At 43.1% G+C, this 19,603-nt stretch overlaps 1 protein-coding gene across 5 annotated transcripts in view; it reads left to right on the top strand.

Annotated features, from left to right (window-relative positions):
• The window catches only part of Cabin1 (calcineurin binding protein 1), a 138,359-nt gene that overhangs the window by 22,621 nt on the left and 96,135 nt on the right, over positions 1-19,603 (top strand). For all 5 annotated transcript variants that reach the window (XM_047561620.1, XM_047561621.1, XM_047561618.1 and 2 more), the window contains 10 exons: positions 4,057-4,186; positions 5,573-5,722; positions 6,754-7,040; positions 8,192-8,360; positions 11,017-11,153; positions 11,967-12,184; positions 13,478-13,556; positions 14,271-14,458; positions 15,266-15,418; positions 16,607-16,801. In XM_047561620.1, coding sequence (XP_047417576.1) covers positions 4,057-4,186; positions 5,573-5,722; positions 6,754-7,040; positions 8,192-8,360; positions 11,017-11,153; positions 11,967-12,184; positions 13,478-13,556; positions 14,271-14,458; positions 15,266-15,418; positions 16,607-16,801 — 1,706 coding nt within the window. The remainder of the gene's footprint in view (positions 1-4,056; positions 4,187-5,572; positions 5,723-6,753; positions 7,041-8,191; positions 8,361-11,016; positions 11,154-11,966; positions 12,185-13,477; positions 13,557-14,270; positions 14,459-15,265; positions 15,419-16,606; positions 16,802-19,603) is intronic.

The raw sequence follows: 19,603 nt of genomic DNA, 5'->3' as shown, positions 1-19,603 counted from the left end.
CAGAACAAGCTTTTTCAATTTTTGCAATATAGATAGGCTGAGAATATTCCAAATCTTTAAGTCCTTATTCCTTTTTACTTAATAATTCCCTTTTTAATTCATTGTATTAGGTATTAGATTCATTTCTGTCTTCTTGTATTTTACTATACAGTTGTCCTTTGGTGTCTATGGGTGATTGGTTTTAGTACCCTCCCAGATAAAAGAATCTGTGGGTGCTCAAATCCCTTATACAAAAATGGCATAGTATTGCTTGTAACTATGCACATTCTCCTGTATACTTTAAATCATCTCTAGATTGCTTCTAATACCTAATACAATGTAAATGAATAGTTGTTATATGGTATTGTTTAGGAAATAATAATAAGACAAAAGTCAGACACAATTTCTTTTCAAATATTTTTGGTATGTGGTTGGTTGAATCTGCCAACCAAACCTGTGGATTTGGAGGGTTGACTATGATCAGTCGAGAAGAACTGTGATGTACCTTTAACACTACTTAGGAATATACTTAACTAAATGTCCAATTTCATTGCTCACTAATTCTCCCTTCCATAAAACACTAGAACAATTCAACTAAGTGCTTTATATCTTTGTGACATGGATCACTTTTTCTCTGTTTTCCAGTAACATGTTCTTCATTTCTGCCTGAGACCTCATATTCATATTTCTACTGACATTCTAGATGTAATTATTTATTATAAGAATATGAACACTTTCTCAACAGCTATTGGCCAGTTTTTCTTTGAACCCTTACCAGAATCACCTTTAACAATTCCTTCTTGGTAATATGACTTTTTCTGACATGTACCTCAGAACTCTTCAATTCTCTACCCATTACATAGTTTTAATGCTGCTTGCACATTTGTAGGTATTTGTTATAATAACACCCCATTCCTTGGTGCCTGTTTCTTAGTTCAAACTATTATAACAAAATGATAGATTCAGGGTCTTAGACAATAAACATTTATCTCCCACAGTTCTGGAAGTTGGGAAGTCTTTTTTCTCCTTCCTTTTTCAGAATCCAATAGCAGCAGAAGGGAGTACGTTGAGAAGCACAAGGCCTTGCTCACTCTTCCTACCTCTAGTTCTTGTTCTCCAGAATGATTTTTAAAATCTTTTTAATTGAGGCAACACACACAATAAAGTACACAATGAGGCCCATCAATTTGTATGTGTGAAAATACATCAATATATGAAACATTTGCTGCACCCCAGAAGGCAAGCTACTTAGGTCCTTTCCACTTATTACCATCCCATAAGGCAACTTTATTCTCTCTTTTTGTCACCAGAGATTAACTTTGCCAATAGTTGAACTTCTTTGAGGTAGAGTCAGCAGTATACTCTTCTCATCCTGGCTTTCTCAACTTGTCATCCTGTCTGTGAGTATGCCCAGGTAGGGGACAGCAGCCAGTAGGTCTTTCTCATTTCTCAGTGTGATCTGTTACATGCATCTGCACAATTTAACCATTCTGTTCATAAACATTTGAGGTTTTTTTTAGCTTTGGGCTCTTAGGCATAATGCTGTTGTAAACATTCTTAAATACATCTTTCAGTAGACATATGCTCTTGTTCTGGTTTCCCCCAATTTTTACCTCCAACAGTGTATGATAATTCTATAGCTTAACATTTGACTCTAGCAGTTTTGTCTTTCAGAGGTTTTTAGTTTCTTTTTGGGGTTCTTCCCACAGGTTGGGTACCATCTTTGATTTTTCAGCCTTCCTGTCCTATGTCAACTGGTTTAGTTTTTGCACCCTACATTCATGGTAGAAGTTATGCACAGTAAAGTCCTTGTGGGACAAAGAGAGTTGGGAGCCTGTACACAGGTTCTCCAGAGAAATAGAGCCAATTGGATATATATACATATATAGAAAAGGATTTATTATAAGGAATTGGCTCATGTACTTACGGAAGCTGACAAGTTCCAAGATCTATAGGATGAAATGGTGAGCCAGAGACCTAGGAGAACAAGTCCAAAGGTCTAGGACCCCAGAGAATTGATGGTGTAGTTCCAGTCTTTAGGCTGGCAGGCCCAGGAAGAGCTAATGTTTTGGTCCATTGAGAAGACAAGAAAAAGTCAATGTCCAAGTTTGAAGATAGGAACACAGGAAAAATTCTCTCTTGCAAAGGTCAGCCTTTTTGTTCTTTTAAGGCCTTCAACCAATTAGATGAGGCCCACCCACATTTGGGAGTGCAATCTATTTTACTCCATCCATTGATTTAAAATTTAATTTCACTCAAAAATACCCTCACAGAAACACACAAAATATTGTTTGACCAAAATCTGGACATCTTGTGGTTCATACAAATTTACACATAAAGTGTAAATGATAAATTTTCCTGATAAATTTTCCATTCATTTAATCCAAAAAGTAAAAGCAATGTGTTGAATTCATGCTTAATGAGATAAGAAGGCAGGGGTGTTGGGTTAAGGCCTATTGGCCTTCTCTTGTTTCCTTGAGATTTCTCAGGCATTTACTCTGTAGGATGGTAAACATAGTACAGATAGCAAGCTTGGCTTACTGCAGCTAATGTCCCTTCTAAGAATCAGCATCATCCAGATTCTCAGTGCCTCCCTGGTTTTCTCTCTGGAAGTCGCTGGTGGCTACCCTTCAGTTCCCACTGTGGTCCCAAAGGAACCATGTTCCTTGTTTGCCTGAGATAAGTATCTTTGGACCATCCATCAAGTAATTCTGTATGCAACATGCTGGACCACAGGGGGGAATGTACAGACCTTTCCCTGCCTACTGGGTGCAGGGCCTTTATATGCCTTCAAAGGCATGACCCCTGCCAAATGTCATGAGCAGGCCCTCCTAACCCCCGATTTGGTATACCTGAAGCATATTGTTTCCTTCTCTCCCAAGGCCTTCATGCCCAGATCACTTCTGCTTACTTTTCTCCCTCTTTTGTTCCAGATTTTCTTTTTCTGGTTATTCTTAATAGGAGTGATTTGCAGCCTAACCACATTCAAATTGAGAAGCATAGCAGGGCATGATGGTAGCCCTAGTGCCCAGGCAGAGTAGGACTGCTTTGTTGGTGCTTTGTTGCATCATGCCATTTCCTTGAGTGCTTACTGGTGAGTTCTGGCAGCACAGAGTAGCTGGGAACTCAGTGGTATGATTTGCCAGGGACTAGTCTCACTTATAAGTGCTAAAGATTTTTATAACTCACATTGTAGTTTTCCTTCATGAATCTGTCATTCTATTTGTCTCCAGGCATTAGTTTGCCTATTACTGTCTCCTGGAGGAGCCAGAATTGGCATAGGCTTTCCAGATCAATGACTTGAGAAGGTTCTTTACTATATTAATGTGAAGGAAGTACACATCTTAAATTGTAGACAATAACTTTAAGAACAGTTTTTAAAAGAAAAAGAAGAAATACTGTAAAATACAGGTAAGTAAATTTAAAAGAAAAAAGTCTATTTATATTACAAATGGAAGCAAATGGTCACAAATGGTCACAAATGTGACCTGTTTTATCCCTTCCCTCTTCCCAATGTTGTATTGTGGCCTTCTTTCTGGCCATTTAGCACATTCCTTGACCATTTGCACAATGGCTGCTTGGCAATGTAGTGTGTGGATCAACTGGACTTAACTAGGTCCCCATGGTGAGGCAGAGTAGTTACCAGATTTTTTTGAAGATTTTCCACTTGGCCAATAGCTGATCATTGTAAGCCCCACAGGTTTTTTCCTGCAGCAATTCCTAGAAGTGGGATTTCAGTGTCCAGTTTCTCTAGCAAGGTCCTACGATTTATCCTCTGCTGGCAATGTTTGGGTCTGCTCACGTTGGAGTGCCCCATCTATATTATAATATTATAATGTATTATATTAATATATCAATTATATTATAATTAATAATATAATCAATAATATAATAATTATAATATAATATTATAATCTTAGAAATCTTTCCTAATTGAATTGGATAAAGTGCTATCTTGCAGTTATTACCAAACATTTCTTTGATTCCAGAGTGGGAACATTTTCCTTCTATTAACTAGTAAGACTGGAGTTTCTAAGTGTAGTCTCAAAAGTCCTGAAATATTTATTTCCCTTTCAGCATGTCTGTACTTTATTTGCAAAGCACTGGAGAAGGATTGCAGGTACAGCAAAGGGCTGGTTCTCAAGGAGAAGATCTTCGAGGAGCAGCCTTGTCTCCGGAAGGACTCGCTCAGAATGTTCCTCAAATGGTAAGTCCTGTCTCATCCCATGTGGTGCACCGCTCCCTGTACATCTGATAAATAACAGGAGTGTACCTCAAATTGGGTGGAGCCTGAATAGGGCTTCATCTCCTATAGAGGCCAGTGAACCTACCTTGCCCTGCCTCATTTATCTCTCAACTATACCTGATCTTGGCTCTGCCTCCTCAGGCCGAGGTTAAGCATATTTGCTGCTCTCCTTTCCTACTGTCCTGAAAATTCTTAGTGTTTTATAGTTCTCTTCTGGATGCTTGTGACAGACTTCTTCCTACCTTGCCTCCTTTCTCCAAACCAAGGTTCTGTCTCCAGTACTGCCCAAGTTCAGTGTCCCAAGCATGTCTCGGATCTTGTGCTGTTTCTACCTTGCCTCCAGGACAGAGCCCAGCTGCATCATCCAAGAGGTTGCAGCCTGGTCCTCTGGTTTGCACTCACCTCCTGCTCTTTCTCTCAAGCTTCTTTTGGTAGAGTTGCCTTGGGTACCTAGTAGATTCCAGTCTTGGCCCTGTTGTGTACCATCCTGTCTTCTCACTCTGGTTCCCACTGTGCACTAACCTGTCTCACCATCTTCCCACCCCTTTCTGCTTGTCCTGCTGTTGCTTCTCCTTCACATTTCAACTCCTGGTGATGCTTCTGCCACTTTCCATGTGCTAGCTATACCTCTCGCAACCCTCCAGATGAGCCAGCTTCTCTTGACCTTTTGTATTCCTTGGCCCCTGGAACTCACCTATTTAGAGCTAGTGAGGTTTTTTATTTTGTTGTATTTCATTTTGTTATAATCTGTCCTCCATGAGCTTATGCCTGTGTTCACATCTGTCATGAGGGACCTTAGTCCCTATATGAGTAGCTATGTGGAGTAACCCTGTTGGGATCAGGACAGTCTATACAGGATGGCAGTTTTTGTTGGGTCACCTCAAGCACAGTATGATTTGGGGAAGGCATCTAAGACCTGAGAGCCCTATCCTTATTGTATTTTGGGGATACCATTGACTGGTGAGCTTGGTTTGTCTAATGACATTTTGTTGGATTGTGCCATATAGGATAGTTAAATGCTTTTGTGTTTTTCTATAAATATTTGAGAGCATGTCTTTATTTTCTGTGACTTTTCAGGCATTATAATAATATTAATTCATACAAAAATACTTTCTCTGCTCAGTTGTAAGTTGTGGAAGAAACAAAGGGTATTAGTCATTTCCAGTTATGGGGGTATTAAGAATGTTAATTGCTGTCCATTTGAGGCCAGACCCAAGTGGTTATTTTATATGTGGGAAGAATGGATACAGATTAAAGGATATTAACTTAAATCTATCCCTCTCTATAAAATTTTAGCCTTGGCTCAAATTGTAACATTATAATTTTCCCTGTTTTACATGCTTTTAGTGACATGTCAATTCATGATGTGTCTGTGAGTGCTGCTGAGACAAAGGCCATCGTAGATGAGGCCCTGGGACTTCGGAAAAAGAGGCAAGCACTGATTGTGCGGGAGAAGGAGCCAGACCTGAAACTGGTGCAGCCAATCCCGTTCTTCACGTAGGTTATCTTTTGTCTCTAGGAATGCTGGGTTGGCTGGTGGATCCTCATGTTGGACACCACCTTGCACAGGAGAAAGAAGCCCCAAGTCTGACCTTGAGCTAGTGTCATGGGTAGAGGCTGGGAGCACCATTGCCAGAAGGCTGGAGATGTGTACCTACTCATTGACTACTAAGAAGCAACTCAGTTCTCTCTCAAGAATGTCCAGTCTTAGTCCCTCTTGGCTCTCACCATTGTTGACCCCAGCCACCTGCCATGTTTCTGAAAGCCCTACCCAGAGATGAAAAGGAAGTTAAAGCACGTGCCAGAAGGAAACTGGAAAATCTGCAGTTGATTCTAGGTGTGGAGTTCCCTGGCTGTCAAGTCTGTGCTTTCCCTCCAGGGCCAAATGAGGTGTCCTGCAAGATGGAACTGAGAGTCACCCTTGTGAGCCCTATGATGTGTAAGAGGCCCTCCCACTCCAGGAAGGGCAAACTGGTATTCATGGCCCACTAAAATTGGGGTAGTTTAGCCTGTGAACTCTGGCATTCAATTTCTGTTTTAAAAGATTCTGACATTGAATCTTAAACCTTTAAGTTTAGCATACCTTGGCATCAGTGTTCTATCCCCTGCACCTCCCTTCCCCACATACATACACCTTCCTCAGAGGCATTGTCCAGGAATTCCTTTCCTAGCTCAGACACATTTGGATCTAGTTCTGGCACTCTTGTTATTAGCTGGTGACCATTGGGACATTAAATGCTATTCCTTAAAAATCAGGAAAGTGACATCCCTTTAGTAGAAGAACATTAGGGACTTCTGCTGGCATGAGGGGCCGGAAGGTGTCAACCCCTGAATTTACTCTGGCTCAAGCTACCCCAACTTCAGATGTATTACACTGAAGATTTTGTCAGTTACAGCAATGACAAAACATTATCTACCTACCTCCACTCCCATGAAAGTCATAGTTCCAAAAATAACTGCTGCCTTTCTGTAGGCTAGTTGACCCTTGTAACAGGTACCAACCAGGTGTGGTGACTCTTTCTTTGCAGGTGGAAGTGCCTGGGAGAAAGCTTGCTGGCTATGTACAACCACCTCACCACCTGTGAGCCTCCACGACCCAGCCTTGGCAAGAGAATTGACCTGTCTGACTACCAGGACCCCAGCCTGCTGCTAGCATCCTCCATGGTGGTGACACCTGTCAGTGTGATCCAGCCAAGCCCTGTCAATACCAACCCAGCGATAGCTGTGGTTGAGCCTGTGCTCTCGTATACCTCTGTGGCAACAGCCAACTTCCCACTGCACAGTCCCAGCTTGCTGGATACAGGCGCTACTGTGGGTAAGCAGGCCTCTTGGAGTCAACTTCTAGAGAGACCTTATGTGCTAACTCAGCAAGAATGAGAGCACTGGTGTGCCCTAGCCTCTCTAGGTAGATGAGACTTGCTGATCCTCATGGCCTGAGTGGAAGTAAGAGCCCATAACCCTTTGAAGGAGCTTATGAACCTGCCCCCAGGGCCAGTGCTTCAGTACTTAAGCTCCTGCAGGGAGGTTGTAGGGCCCTGGGATGGAGTTCCTTGCTCATTGACAGCAACCTGTCCCCCACCCCAGTTGCTGAGTCACACTTTGTGTCATGGGCACTGTCAGGTCCCCTCTTGCTTGTCACATGCATTCTGAGTTCTTTGACCTTAGAAAATAAAGTCAGTAAAATTATTACCACATGTGGTAGTATATTTTTGTAATGTCTTTTCCATTTTTTGTTTTTGCCATACTGGGCATTGAACCCAGGAACACTCTACCACTGTGCTGTATCCCCAACCCTTTTTAGTGTTTTTTTAGTGTTTTGTTTTTGTTTTTGAGACAGCGTCTTGCTAAGTTGCTGAGGCTGGTTTTAAACTTGTGATCCTTCTGCCTCAGCCTCTGAATAGCTGGGGTTATACACAGGCATGACTGTGTCTCACTTATTTTATTGATTTTTATTATCTTTGGAGTTTTAAATAATTTTTGACAAAAGCTCCCACAACTTTCCTTAATTTCTCTGTCACTGCAAAAAAGAATGGTAGTTAAAGAAATTTCTGAATGCACACATACATGGTTGTTTTAACTTTCTTTCTTAATCATATATGACATTCCTCTGTTCTCTAGATAATTCACACAGTTCTTTTGGTATTTTTATATCATCTGTGCTCAGAGGGTCCTGGATAGGGTCAGTACCACTCGTTTCACCTATTCCCAGCACACATTTAGTAAGGCCCCAGAGGGGAAGGGATGCTCTAAGACCTGGCTTGTGCATCTCATCAACTCAAGAAGGGGGTGTGAGAGTTAAGGGGTTTACATTTATTTTACTGAAGACTCTGTTGTTGAAAAAGATTTCTTGAATGTCAAAGAAGAGTTCAATGCTGATAGTTTTAAGAGGGGAACTAATGCATCTGTGTGGCACATTTTTTTCACCTTTGCTATCTTATAAGGTTTTAATTTGCACTATTTGTGAAGGTGATGTTTCTGGGGGAGATAAATCCAAGAAAGGGGTAAAGCGAAAGAAGATTTCAGAAGAGAGTGGAGAGACAGCAAAGCGGAGATCTGCCCGTGTCCGAAACACCAAGTGTAAAAAAGAAGAGAAAGTGGACTTCCAGGAGCTTCTGGTGAAGTTCTTGCCATCCAGGTATTGTACACAATTTTTCTGATTAGCAAAACAGTAAATAAAAAAACTGCCAACTTACACCTTCAATATTATTTCTTATTGAGTCATCCTCTCTTCTGGGCACCTCCTTTGTTTTCCCTTAACATCTGTGCAAATATCCATAGTATACTTCATACTGGACTAGGATCTTGGATTTTCTTGCCTCTTCCTGCCTCTGAGCTTCCTAAGGCAGAAGCTCTGACTTGTTCATCTTTTGAGGACTAGGTACTTCCAGGGAGCTAAAGACAACACACACTTTCGTTAATCAACTTTCTGTCACTGTGACAAAGTACCTAAGAAAATCAACTTAGGGGCTAGGTTGTAACTCAGCAGTAGAGCTCTTGCCTAGCATGTGTGAAGCACTGGGTTCAATCCTCACCTCCACTTTAAAATAAATAAAGTATTGTATCCATTTACAACTAAAAATATATTTTTAAAAAATCAACTTAAAAGGAGGAAAGATTTATCTTGGCTCATGATTTCAAAGGTTTTAATCTATGGTTGCTTGGACTGTTTGTCTTTGGGCCTGTGATGAGGTAGTACATTGCCTTGCAAGAATGTGACAGAGAAAACTGTTCCCTTCATGGTGCAGAAAGCAGGGAGAAAGGAAGAGGTTGGGTTCCCCAAACCCCTTTCAAAGGCATGCCCTCAGTGACTTACTTCATCCAACTAGGGTCCTATACCTAAAGTGTCCACCAAGTCCCAATAACCCCGATCAACTGGGGAGCAAGCTTTCAACACCTGAGTTTTGGGGGGACATTTAAGGTCCAAACCATAATAACATGTGTCCCCATGCACCCACAGACATCTGCTTGTTGTTGGAAGCCCGGGGCCACAGTTCTTTACTTAGATGTGAATGCTTGTTGAACTCCATTTGAAAGGAGCTTCTTTCAGGGAGTGGGTGCCTGCTTGATTTTCTCCAGGTTCAGCAGTATTCCCTTGTATTTTGAGAAGGTAGAAAAGCTTTTAAGGTGTTCCCTGGTTTTGCTGGTTCTTAGTGTTACTTAGAGAAGCCTAGGGGAGGAGAAGGTACCAGGTTCTTCGGAGCTGGGAGGGACCTGGGCCCCACTGCTCTGTATATAGATTTCTCACCAGTCCTGCTTTTTGTTCTTCCTCTCACCTCCAGAGGCTCCAGGGCCCTCTATTTCTGAACCTTCCAGGGTTTATAGTGCCAGTAGGTATTATAACTCCCTTTCTCTAACTTAGCTGAGTGGAAAAAGCAGTTCAGATGGACTCTGGTCCATCTTTCTGCCTTTTCTAACATCTGTTTGGCACATCTTTTTTCTCCTAGGGCTTCCTCTCATATCTCCTGTATCTTTATAAGTTCATGCCTTTCTTATTCCTTCATGGTTTCTGGAGTGGGGTTTGGGAGGTAACCCTTTATGTGCAGTGTGCCATCTGACCAGGATTTTTCAACTGTCATTTTGTCTTGTGACAATTTCAGTGGTAATTCCATCAAAGTCCAGAAGGAGGCGCCAGAAGCTTTAGGAGAATTTCAAACCTGTTTTACAGCAGGATTCCTAATTTTACTAATTTGTTACCTTTCTGAGGTGAAGGTGAAATGCTTCAAGTAAATGTTGTTCTTAGTGCAGTTAATGTGGACCAAGGCAAGGATACAGTACCTTCTGATAAATTTCTCCTGAGGTGTGGTACCAAAAGATTTCTCCTTGGAAGAGTTGCAGGATTTGTGTACCTCTTGGTAGAGTGATCCCACCTTCCCCTTTACCCATGCTATTCTACTTGAGAACTTGCCCCCCAGCCCCCTTTATGTGGAATAGTTTTACTTTTTTTTTAGTTGTTGGTTTCCTATAAGGTTTTAGTGTTCACATCCTTGAATTTTCGGGCAACGATATGGTAGCTTGCTCAATGAACTTCCTGGGAGTGTGCAATAAGTGAGTGAAGACATTTACAAGTGTCCTGAGTGTTTATGGTGCAGAGGTGCTGGTTGAGGTAAAGGCACAAGGATGGCCAAAATGTGGTCCTTGGCAGCAGTTTGAAAGAATGATTCCTGCTGGGAGAGGCCTCTCTAATCCCAAGACTGAGCCAGGCCCAGAGCTTTGTGAGGCCCAGAACCAAGCTCAGAAGGGCCTGATGTATCCCCCATGTTCTCACCCACCCACTCACTTTTTCCTTGTTTGCTGGATGTCTCCCTCCCGCCAGGTCATAGTAGCCTGTGGTTATTCAGACTGTGGCTTTGTACCTGCTTCTTTGCATGGCTAGCCCTTTTCTATTGTCAGCCTGAATGATTCTGTTCTCTAAGGCTAGGCCCTTGTGAACCTCTGTCCCAAGCACTTTGTTGTGGATGATCTCTATCTAGGTTAATTGTGTTTGTGCTTTTTGTCTGTTTCTCCTATTAGAAGATAAATTTCCTGAAGGCAGGCTATATTCTGGCACCTAGTACCATGCCTGGAACTTGGCTGATATAAAGCAATCATCTGTTGATGGAGTATATGAATGAGTGAGACTAAACACCAGCTCACAGTGTTGGAAAGAGGTAGAACCACCTGGAGGCTTGGGCTCTGGACCTTGCCGCCCACCTATTTTAGTCTACTTCACCCTGTCTCTTAATCGGAAAAATTCAGATGCTTGTGTCAGAATGGGTGGTGTGACTTTTGTGACTTTGGCATATTCCATGCAGGTTAAGAAAGCTGGACCCCGAAGAGGAAGATGATCCCTTTAATAACTATGAAGTTCAATCAGAAACCAAACTGGAAAGCTTCTCAAGCATGGGACCTCATCGACTGTCCTTTGACTCAGCCACGTTCATGGAATCTGGTAGGAATTAGCAATGTGGTCAAACACTGTTGGAAATTCTTCTTCACATTATCCTATAACCTGTCTATGTTTTATTCTGGGAGAATGGTTCTGGGATGTTTTTTAACCTTTGATCAAAGAGATGCCTAGATTTGTTTGGGCCTAAGTGGCCTACTGGTAGGTCTACTGAAATGTCCAGGCTTATACTTGCTGTGCCCCCTGAAAACTGTGTGCTCCCTGAAGGCTGAATTCAGAGGCTTGGATTTGCAAGTTGAATCTTTATGACCACAACTGTTGAATGTGTATTATGTGCCAGACACTGCAATATTGTATGTGCATGTTCTCATTCAGTATACAGAGCAGCACTCGGAAGTCAGCCCTTTTTTGGGGGGTCAGGGCATGGGAATTGAACTCAGGGGCACTCAGCCACTGAGCCACATCCCCAGCCCTATTTTGTATTTTATTTAGAGACAGGGTCTCACTGAGTTACTTAGCACCTTGCTTTTGCTGAGACTGGCTTTGAACTTGCAATCTTCCTGCCTCAGCCTCTCGAGCCGCTGGGATTACAGGCATGGGCCACCACACCTGGCTGGAAGTCAGCCCTTTTGATGCCCACCTTAGACATGGTGATTATGAGAGGCTTACTCATAATGATGTGGGCTGGAGCCAGCCACTGAACCCCAGCAGCCTGACCTCAGCACTGTAACTTGATACCATGTTTACCTGAATTGAGGAGTGGAGGGAGGGCACAGGTACTCCTCTTTTAAAGAGAATAGGAGACTGAATGTAGAGGTCCCCTTCATCCAGATCAGGTTGTTCTCTTTCCCTGGGTAGAGAAGCAGGATGTACATGAGTTCCTGCTGGAGAACCTGACCAATGGGGGCATTCTGGAGTTGATGATGCGCTACCTAAAGGGCATGGGCCACAAGTTCCTGCTGAGATGGCCACCAGGTCTGGCAGAGGTTGTGCTCAGCGTCTACCACAGCTGGAGGAGGCACAGCACCAGCCTGCCCAACCCACTGCTGAGAGACTGCAGCAACAAGCACATCAAGGTCAGGGGCCTCTCTAGGGCCAACATCAGGGTGGGACCAGGGGACAGAGACAGGGATCTTCTATGGGTACAGTGCTGATATGATTAGCCCACTTGTTGCATCTACTTGTGGGTCGGAAGCCTAGGCCACTCAGAAGTTTGAAGTAGGAAGTCACAGGACCAACATGGTTTGTGTCCAGAAAGGCCCTAGTGACTAAGTAGAGGATAAACTGAGGTAAGAGTGGGTTCAGGGAGCCAGTGGGAGACTGTTGCATGTTGAGTAGTGTTGGTGACTGATACCAGTGGTGGCAGTGGAATTGGTATTTTGAAGGTAGAACTGACAGGATAAATTGAGCATAGATATGAGAGAATGTGAGTCATAGTGAGGGCTTTTCGTGTCATTTACTGAGACAAGTGGGTTAACTGGGTGAGGCTGGAGGACCTTGAACACACAAGCATTTGTTCAAGATGTGAAGGACTAGCTAATTTTTTTTAACTGGTGGAAAAACAGAAGTACAGAGGCTAAATAGGGATCTTAGGGAAGTGGTGGAGCCTCCAGCACTGAGCCTTGTTCAGCCTTGTCTGCTAACTGCACTCTGCACCCCAGGCTCCTCCACTAGTTGCCTCCCAGAACTCAAGGGAACACAGGATACTTGGGCCTCCTTCTCCAATTAGTTATCAGTTATCAGTGTGGGAGCATGGGGAGCTATTAGGGCCTGCCCATGTGATCTTTCTGGTTGAGGATCAAGTTGGAGGAGCAGGTGGGTCAGCACTTCCTTGCTGGGCAAACCCCACTGTGACACCTCAGGGACTCTCTCCTGGTAGCTTTTGTGCACCAGGCCTTACTTCTGCTGGGAATAGTGTGGAGCAGCAAGAGCCAAGGCTTTGGTCCCCAGGCTAACCAAGTTAATTATTTCTCAGCTGTGCCTGCTGGCAGGTGCCTCCTTGTCACTGAGTTTCAACTTCCCTTAGTGCCCTGGGAATGATGCATTGACCTCCCAGGGAACTTTTAAGACTTGAGTGGATGCAATGTCTGGCCTGACATGTGGCAGGTGACATGGCTGCCTCTTCTGCTGAATGGTCCCTCAGGACTCTGATCACTGGTCTTTTGTCATTCCCAAGTCTTACCCCAATGTGGATTCATGTGCCTTTTTTATGTCCTAGCAAGTAACCACTAATTATCACTTAGGAAATAGAAAGTATGAAGAAAAATTGTTTTTACCCAAGGTAAATTTTAGTTTAGTTTCCTCCCTACCCCCATACTTAGGTGAATCTTTGAGACTTTGTTCCTGACTTTTCTGTGCCTTTCTTGCAGGATATGATGCTAATGTCTCTTTCCTGCATGGAGCTCCAACTGGACCAGTGGCTATTGACTAAAGGCAGAAGCTCTGCAGGTAGGAGATATCTATGTTGTGTCATAGGGTGATTTTCTGAACTCTCATCTGGCTGGAGGAAGCCGAAGTGGAGGACTGAGTCATGAAATTCATACTTACATTCACAGTGGGCACATTTTCTGGATTGGCTTGTCAAGGTCCCAGACAAGTTCCAGGATCCCAGAGAAATCTCCCTGACTTCAAGGAGTAGTTAGCAGCAGCTGAGCTCTGAGAGGGAGCCATCTGTCTGCCTTAGCTGTTACTTGGGATTAAATGAAGCAGGGTCTCAGTTTTGAAGTGACTTCTCAGTGCTGTATGTTTCCCCAATAATTTTCCCAAGTGATATGGATCATTCTGACTTTTAAATTGCCAATTGAACTGGGCAAAGGGTGCATGCATATAATTCCAGCTACTTTACAGGATGAGGCAGGAGGCTTACAAATTTGAGGCCAGCCTGGACAACTTAGCAAGATTCTTTCTCAAAATTCAAAAATTTGGGGATGTAGCTCAGTGGTAGAGCACTTGATCAGAATGTGTAAGGCCCAGGGTTCAGTCCCCATTACCACAGAAATACATAAATAAATAAGCAAACTTCCACCTGGTAAAATGCAGAGAAACTCAGAGCACCCATAGAGATTGAGAGCAGATGTGGTGAAGGCTGAGGATGACCTCTGGGGAACAGAAGGGCATTCTCATACTGCATATGAATGTGACTTTCTGGCCTGATGATTTCAGTGTCTCCTCGTAACTGCCCTGCTGGTATGGTGAATGGCAGATTTGGGCCTGACTTCCCAGGAACCCACTGCCTGGGTGACCTCCTACAGTTGTCATTTGCCTCATCCCAGCGTGACCTGTTTGAAGATGAATGGTTGGAGTTTGTGGTCCGTGTTTACTGGCTGAAGGCTCGTTTCTTGGCACTGCAGGTTGGTTCTCTGGTCAGCTGCCATGCGAGTGTATGTATGTATGCATAGTACCTACCTAGGCACTGGGTTTGACATGAAGAAATGGGACATGGTTGGAAATTTTCAGCTTGTCTAAAATCCAAGCATGGCCTCTAGTCTGTAAAGTACTTCAGCAGAACCACAGAACTCTGGAAGGGCACTCCTATGCCTCATTGAACCCTACTCAAGATTGCCTTGGTGTTGACCCTTATGTTTTCCTGACAAAGCTTGAGCAAGTACATGAATAGAAACAGTGCTTTCTAGAAGGGAACTATCCACCTATTTTGTGAGAGTTCTGAGAAGGCCAGGGTGGGTTGGCTGTTACCTAGTACCCAGTACTGGGTGGTACATGGTGCACCATGGTAGAACAAGCCAAAGATTACTAGGGTCACAGCAGCAGTAGTTCATTTTGAGGGAAATAACATTGTTTAACGTGAAGATTGTCATTTCCCTAATTAGGGCAGCCCTAGGTTCTAATCCTGGCTCTGCCAGATACCTAGCCTTGCTTAAGTGTTATCAGTGTCCTCACTTGCAATGTGGGCTTTACTGATACTTCCCCTCTTAGAGTTGTGCTATGGATCATTTGTTCTTTCACTCATTTAGCAAGTATTTGTTGAGCCCCAAATGTGTGCCAGACCCTTTTATGGGAGTAGAGTAGTAATTGGATTAACACCCTGCCCTCAGGGTACCCATCATCCATTGAGATTAGGAATGTAAAGAACCTGGCACAGCACAGACATTTCCATGCCTTTTGCCCCTGTTTCTTGATTTTATTTTCCTTCTGACTAGGGAGACATGGAGCAGGCTCTGGAGAATTATGACATCTGCACAGAAATGCTCCAGAGTTCCATTGCCATCCAAGCAAAGGCAGGGACTGAGCAAAGAGACATTGTCATCCGACTGCCCAACCTCCACAATGACTCCATCGTTTCCCTGGAGGAGGTGAGTAGGAGTTTTTAATGGTGTTTTCTTGGTCAAAAACTTATTCTGAGTCGGCCCAGTTAGACCAGGCCTGACTTGTCCCTGAGGAGGAAAAGAACCACCTGCATCCTAAGCAGGGTTCCTGAAGAGGGGTCAGGAGAGCCCCAAGAGAGGTAGCTCTGGCACAAAAGGGTTCCAAAGGCTCCCCTGATGTCACACTCCACACATGAAAAGCTTGTCCAGTGGCAGATATAGAAGTTTCTGCTAGCATAATTTAGAAGTGGTTATTGTTCATCTCCCCTGACTATGTATGGTGGCAATTCTAGCAGAACTAGAGGGAAATGTTAGCTGATGAAGACCAGTATTGATCTGGCCGTGAGGGTGGAATAGCGGTGCCTGGCACACATGCTAGATTTCATTTAGATGGCATTCTTCTCTTTATGCAACCTTAGTCCTGTTGTAGTTCCACATCTGTGATGTGTCCACCTTGTCTGAAAGTAACCTGTAGACTCAAGGTTTATTTCAGGGCAAGTCCAGGTACAGTGCCCTCCTGCCTATGTGCTGAAACTGCCTCAGGCCCTATGAGGAAAAGGTTCTGTGGATCACTTATGAGTGCCTAATCTCTCTAGGTCTATAGTCTGACACTGTGGTTCTGAAAGTCTGGTTTGCTGAAATGTGACCCCAAGGCTCTTTTTTTTTTGGTACCAGGGATTGAACCCAGGGGTGTTTAACCACTGAGCCACATCCCCAGACCCTTTTTTATTTAGAGGTAGGGTCTTGCTGAGTTGCTTAGGGCCTCACTAAGGGGCTGAGGCTGGCTTTGAACTCACAATCCTCCTGCCTCCGCCTCCCAGGCTGCTGGAATTACAGGCATGCACCACTGTGCCTGGCCACAAGGCTATCTTGACTATTATGGTAGATGCTGTTCTGGAACCCCTCTGCTTCTTTGGTGATTTTGTGGATTGGGTGTATTTATTTATTAAAGAACTGAATGACTTGACCTTAATATAAATACTTTAAAAAATGCATATATTTATGTGAACACTGATATATTAAGTGAAAGTCTAATATTTTTTGGCCTGGAGTTTGGGAGTAGGGGTCAATGTCTAATTTTATCCTTCTCATCTGATGGGATAAATGCAAACACTGACAGATTCTTGGAGGTCTTGAAGGGTTTGCCATCAAACAGCATCTCTGGACCTTTTTCAGATTGATAAGAACCTGAAGTCACTGGAACGGTGCCAGTCCCTGGAGGAGATTCAGCGACTTTATGAGGCAGGTGACTACAAGGCTGTTGTACATCTGCTCCGCCCCACTCTGTGCACCAGTGGGTTTGACCGGGCCAAACACCTAGAATTTATGACTTCCATTCCTGAGAGGCCAGCCCAGTTGCTTCTGCTACAGGTTTGTGCTCCCTGTCTGTGTCCCTCACCTTTGCTTGTATATGTGTTTATTCTCTGGAGGCTCTGAGGTGGACCTTGAGAACACATACTTAGAAAAGTGGGAGTCAAAACCATCAAACCTGGCTTTATGAATATGTTAGTCAGAAGATTTGTTCAAGACTGAGGGAGGGGCTGGGAAGATACTCAGTTGGTAGAGTGCTTGCCTTGTAAGCACAAGGCCCTGGGTTCGATCCCCAGCACCCAAAAAAAAAAAAAAAAAAAAGACTGAGGGAAACATTAGAATCTAGCAATGCAGGTTTTAGAGTTCTTTATGGCTTAAGGTGAACCCCAAACTTGACTCTGAACTTTTTGCATGGCAGAGGAGGAAAGAAGTGTCAGGATGTCATCCTTCCATCCATTCATTTGTTCATCATCTCTGCTTTTGTTGCTTTTTAACTAATGAGTAGATATAAAATTGATAAAATACCTGTACAGTGTAAAGATTCAAGATAAAATAAAGATCCATGTACAACTGTATAGTTGAAGAAAAAGAATACCAACATCTTGTTTGAAGCTGCACATGCCCTCTGGGCTCCCTTCCTGCCTCTGTTCTTTAGGAAGTAAACCATTATGGAACCTATTAGGGAACCAGCAATTGCTAGACCCTGGAGAGTTAATTACTCAACTTTCTGAGCCTCAGTTCCTCAACACTCAGGTGAGGGTGGCCAGTTTTCTTACCTCACGCCTGCTGTGAGGATTATGCAAGTCAACCTGTGTTAGAACAGGGCCTGGCACATAGCAAGTACTATGAAGGTGCCCCTGTCATCATTGCCACCAACCTCTGTGCCTAACTAGACAGAGAGACAAACATGGGCAATAGTAATGTATTTGGCAGCATTGACTGGTCTGGAATCCTGGTCCTTTATGGTTTATACCACTAATCACATTGTATATGTTATGTTATTGGGTTCTTACCTCTTAGTTTAGAAAGAGAACACAACTGTGGGCAACAGTCAAGCACCACAGCACTGGATTTGGGAGGAAAGAGTTGGTTTTGGGAGGGAGAACAGGGGATGGGGAGGCAGGCTCCAGACCCTGGCTAAGGAGATCAGGCAGGACCAAGCTGAGATCAGGAGATGAGATGTATCTGACCTAGGTTATAATAGCAGACTTTTGGGTGACTCAGCATGGCAGTGTGTGGGAGGGACAGTGGGGTGTTACCCCAGAATGGCTTTGGGGGGAAGAGGTCAGCCCTGTCTCTGTCTCTGTAGGATGTCCCCAGTGTTCACATGTCTTACTACTGTGGTCATTGTAATCACCTACTGAATGTGGCAGGAAGCTCCATTGATGGGGGGAGTCAGTGTTTAAATGGACACTGAATAGTATTAAGGGCTGTACCTTAGGACTGTGCCACATGCTGTGGAAGCTCCTGATTTTTGTGAGTAAGAGATTTCTGATCATTGCTATTTCCTATTGAGAGAGTGTTTTCTTATCAATTGGAGTACTTTTTTGTTTGGTTGTTTTTTTTACAGTATTGGGGATTGAACCCACATGCTAGGCAAGGGCTCTATCACTGAGCTACACTCCTAACCCTGGAGTGCTTATCTATCTATGTATCTAATCTATCTATCTGATATTGATTTTTTTTCCATTATATCTTGCAAATATTTTTTGCCAGTGTGTTGTTTGCTTGTAAATTGTGCTTTTGTTTTTTGTTTGTTTCTACATATAAAAGCTTTATATGTAGAAACATATAAAGTTTGAATTTTTATGTGGCCAAATCATTTGACGTTCTCAAATGTTTGTGATTTTGTTCATTATGGGTTTTGTTTATTTTGCTTAATCAGGCTTTCCCAGGCAGGAAAAAAAAATACTCATCTATTTGTTTCACATACATGGCTTGAATTCCTACAGGGTGCCTGGCACTAGACAAGAGGCAGGCAGTTTTTTATTTTTTTGTTTTCCTGTATTTAATTTTTAGTTGTATGTGACACAATACTTGTGTTTTATTTATTTTATTTATGTGGTGCTGAGGATTAAACCCAGAGCCCCACACATGGAAGGCAAGTGCTCTACCACTGAACCCCAACCCCAGCCCAAGGCAGGCAGTTTTGAGGAAAGGCAAGAGATATACCACTAGAGATAAAAAATGTATTTTACCTTGTTTTCTTCTAGCAATGTTCATCTTTTATGTTTTGTGTTTAACTTACTTCCTTTGACTTCTCTGGAGTTGGGGGTTGAATTTGGAACCCTCCACCATAAGTGTATGAGGGTTGTCTCCTAATTTAGGCAAGTTGCTTTTTTTTGTCCCTCAGTATAATTTTGTTGTTGTTGAGTTGATTGCTAGAACTCAGAATTTGGGGTTGCTATTTTGAGAAGGAACTTTTGTTGGGCATTATACTTCCTAACTGTACATTGCTGGTTTATAGGAACCCTATTGACTTTTGCCTGTTTATTTTGAATCCAACCATGTACTGGATTATTATTTCTGATTGTTTTCTACTCATTTTATTTGGGTGCAGTTGTTTTGCTCACAGTCAGTGGTAATTTGTGTTCTACATTAGTTGGCACTTAATTTTTAAAATATATGTTTTAGTTGTTGACGGACCTTTATTTATTTACTTATATGTGGTGCTGAGAATTGAACCCAGGGCCTCATACATGCTAAGCAAGCATTCTACCATTGAACCACAACCCCAGCCCCTGTTGGCACTTATTCTTAAGCTTTTTACTTCTTCCTGGCCTTGAGGCCTGGGGATTGTATCATAGTAGGGCACTACTAGTGGATTTTTGTCTTGTCCCTAACTTTCACCACAGTATGACT

This window comes from Sciurus carolinensis, chromosome 8 (genome assembly GCF_902686445.1).
Source record: "Sciurus carolinensis chromosome 8, mSciCar1.2, whole genome shotgun sequence".
Taxonomy (NCBI): domain Eukaryota; kingdom Metazoa; phylum Chordata; class Mammalia; order Rodentia; family Sciuridae; genus Sciurus; species Sciurus carolinensis.
The sequence above is the reverse complement of the archived record's forward strand: the minus strand, read 5'-3'. Positions and strand labels throughout refer to the sequence as shown.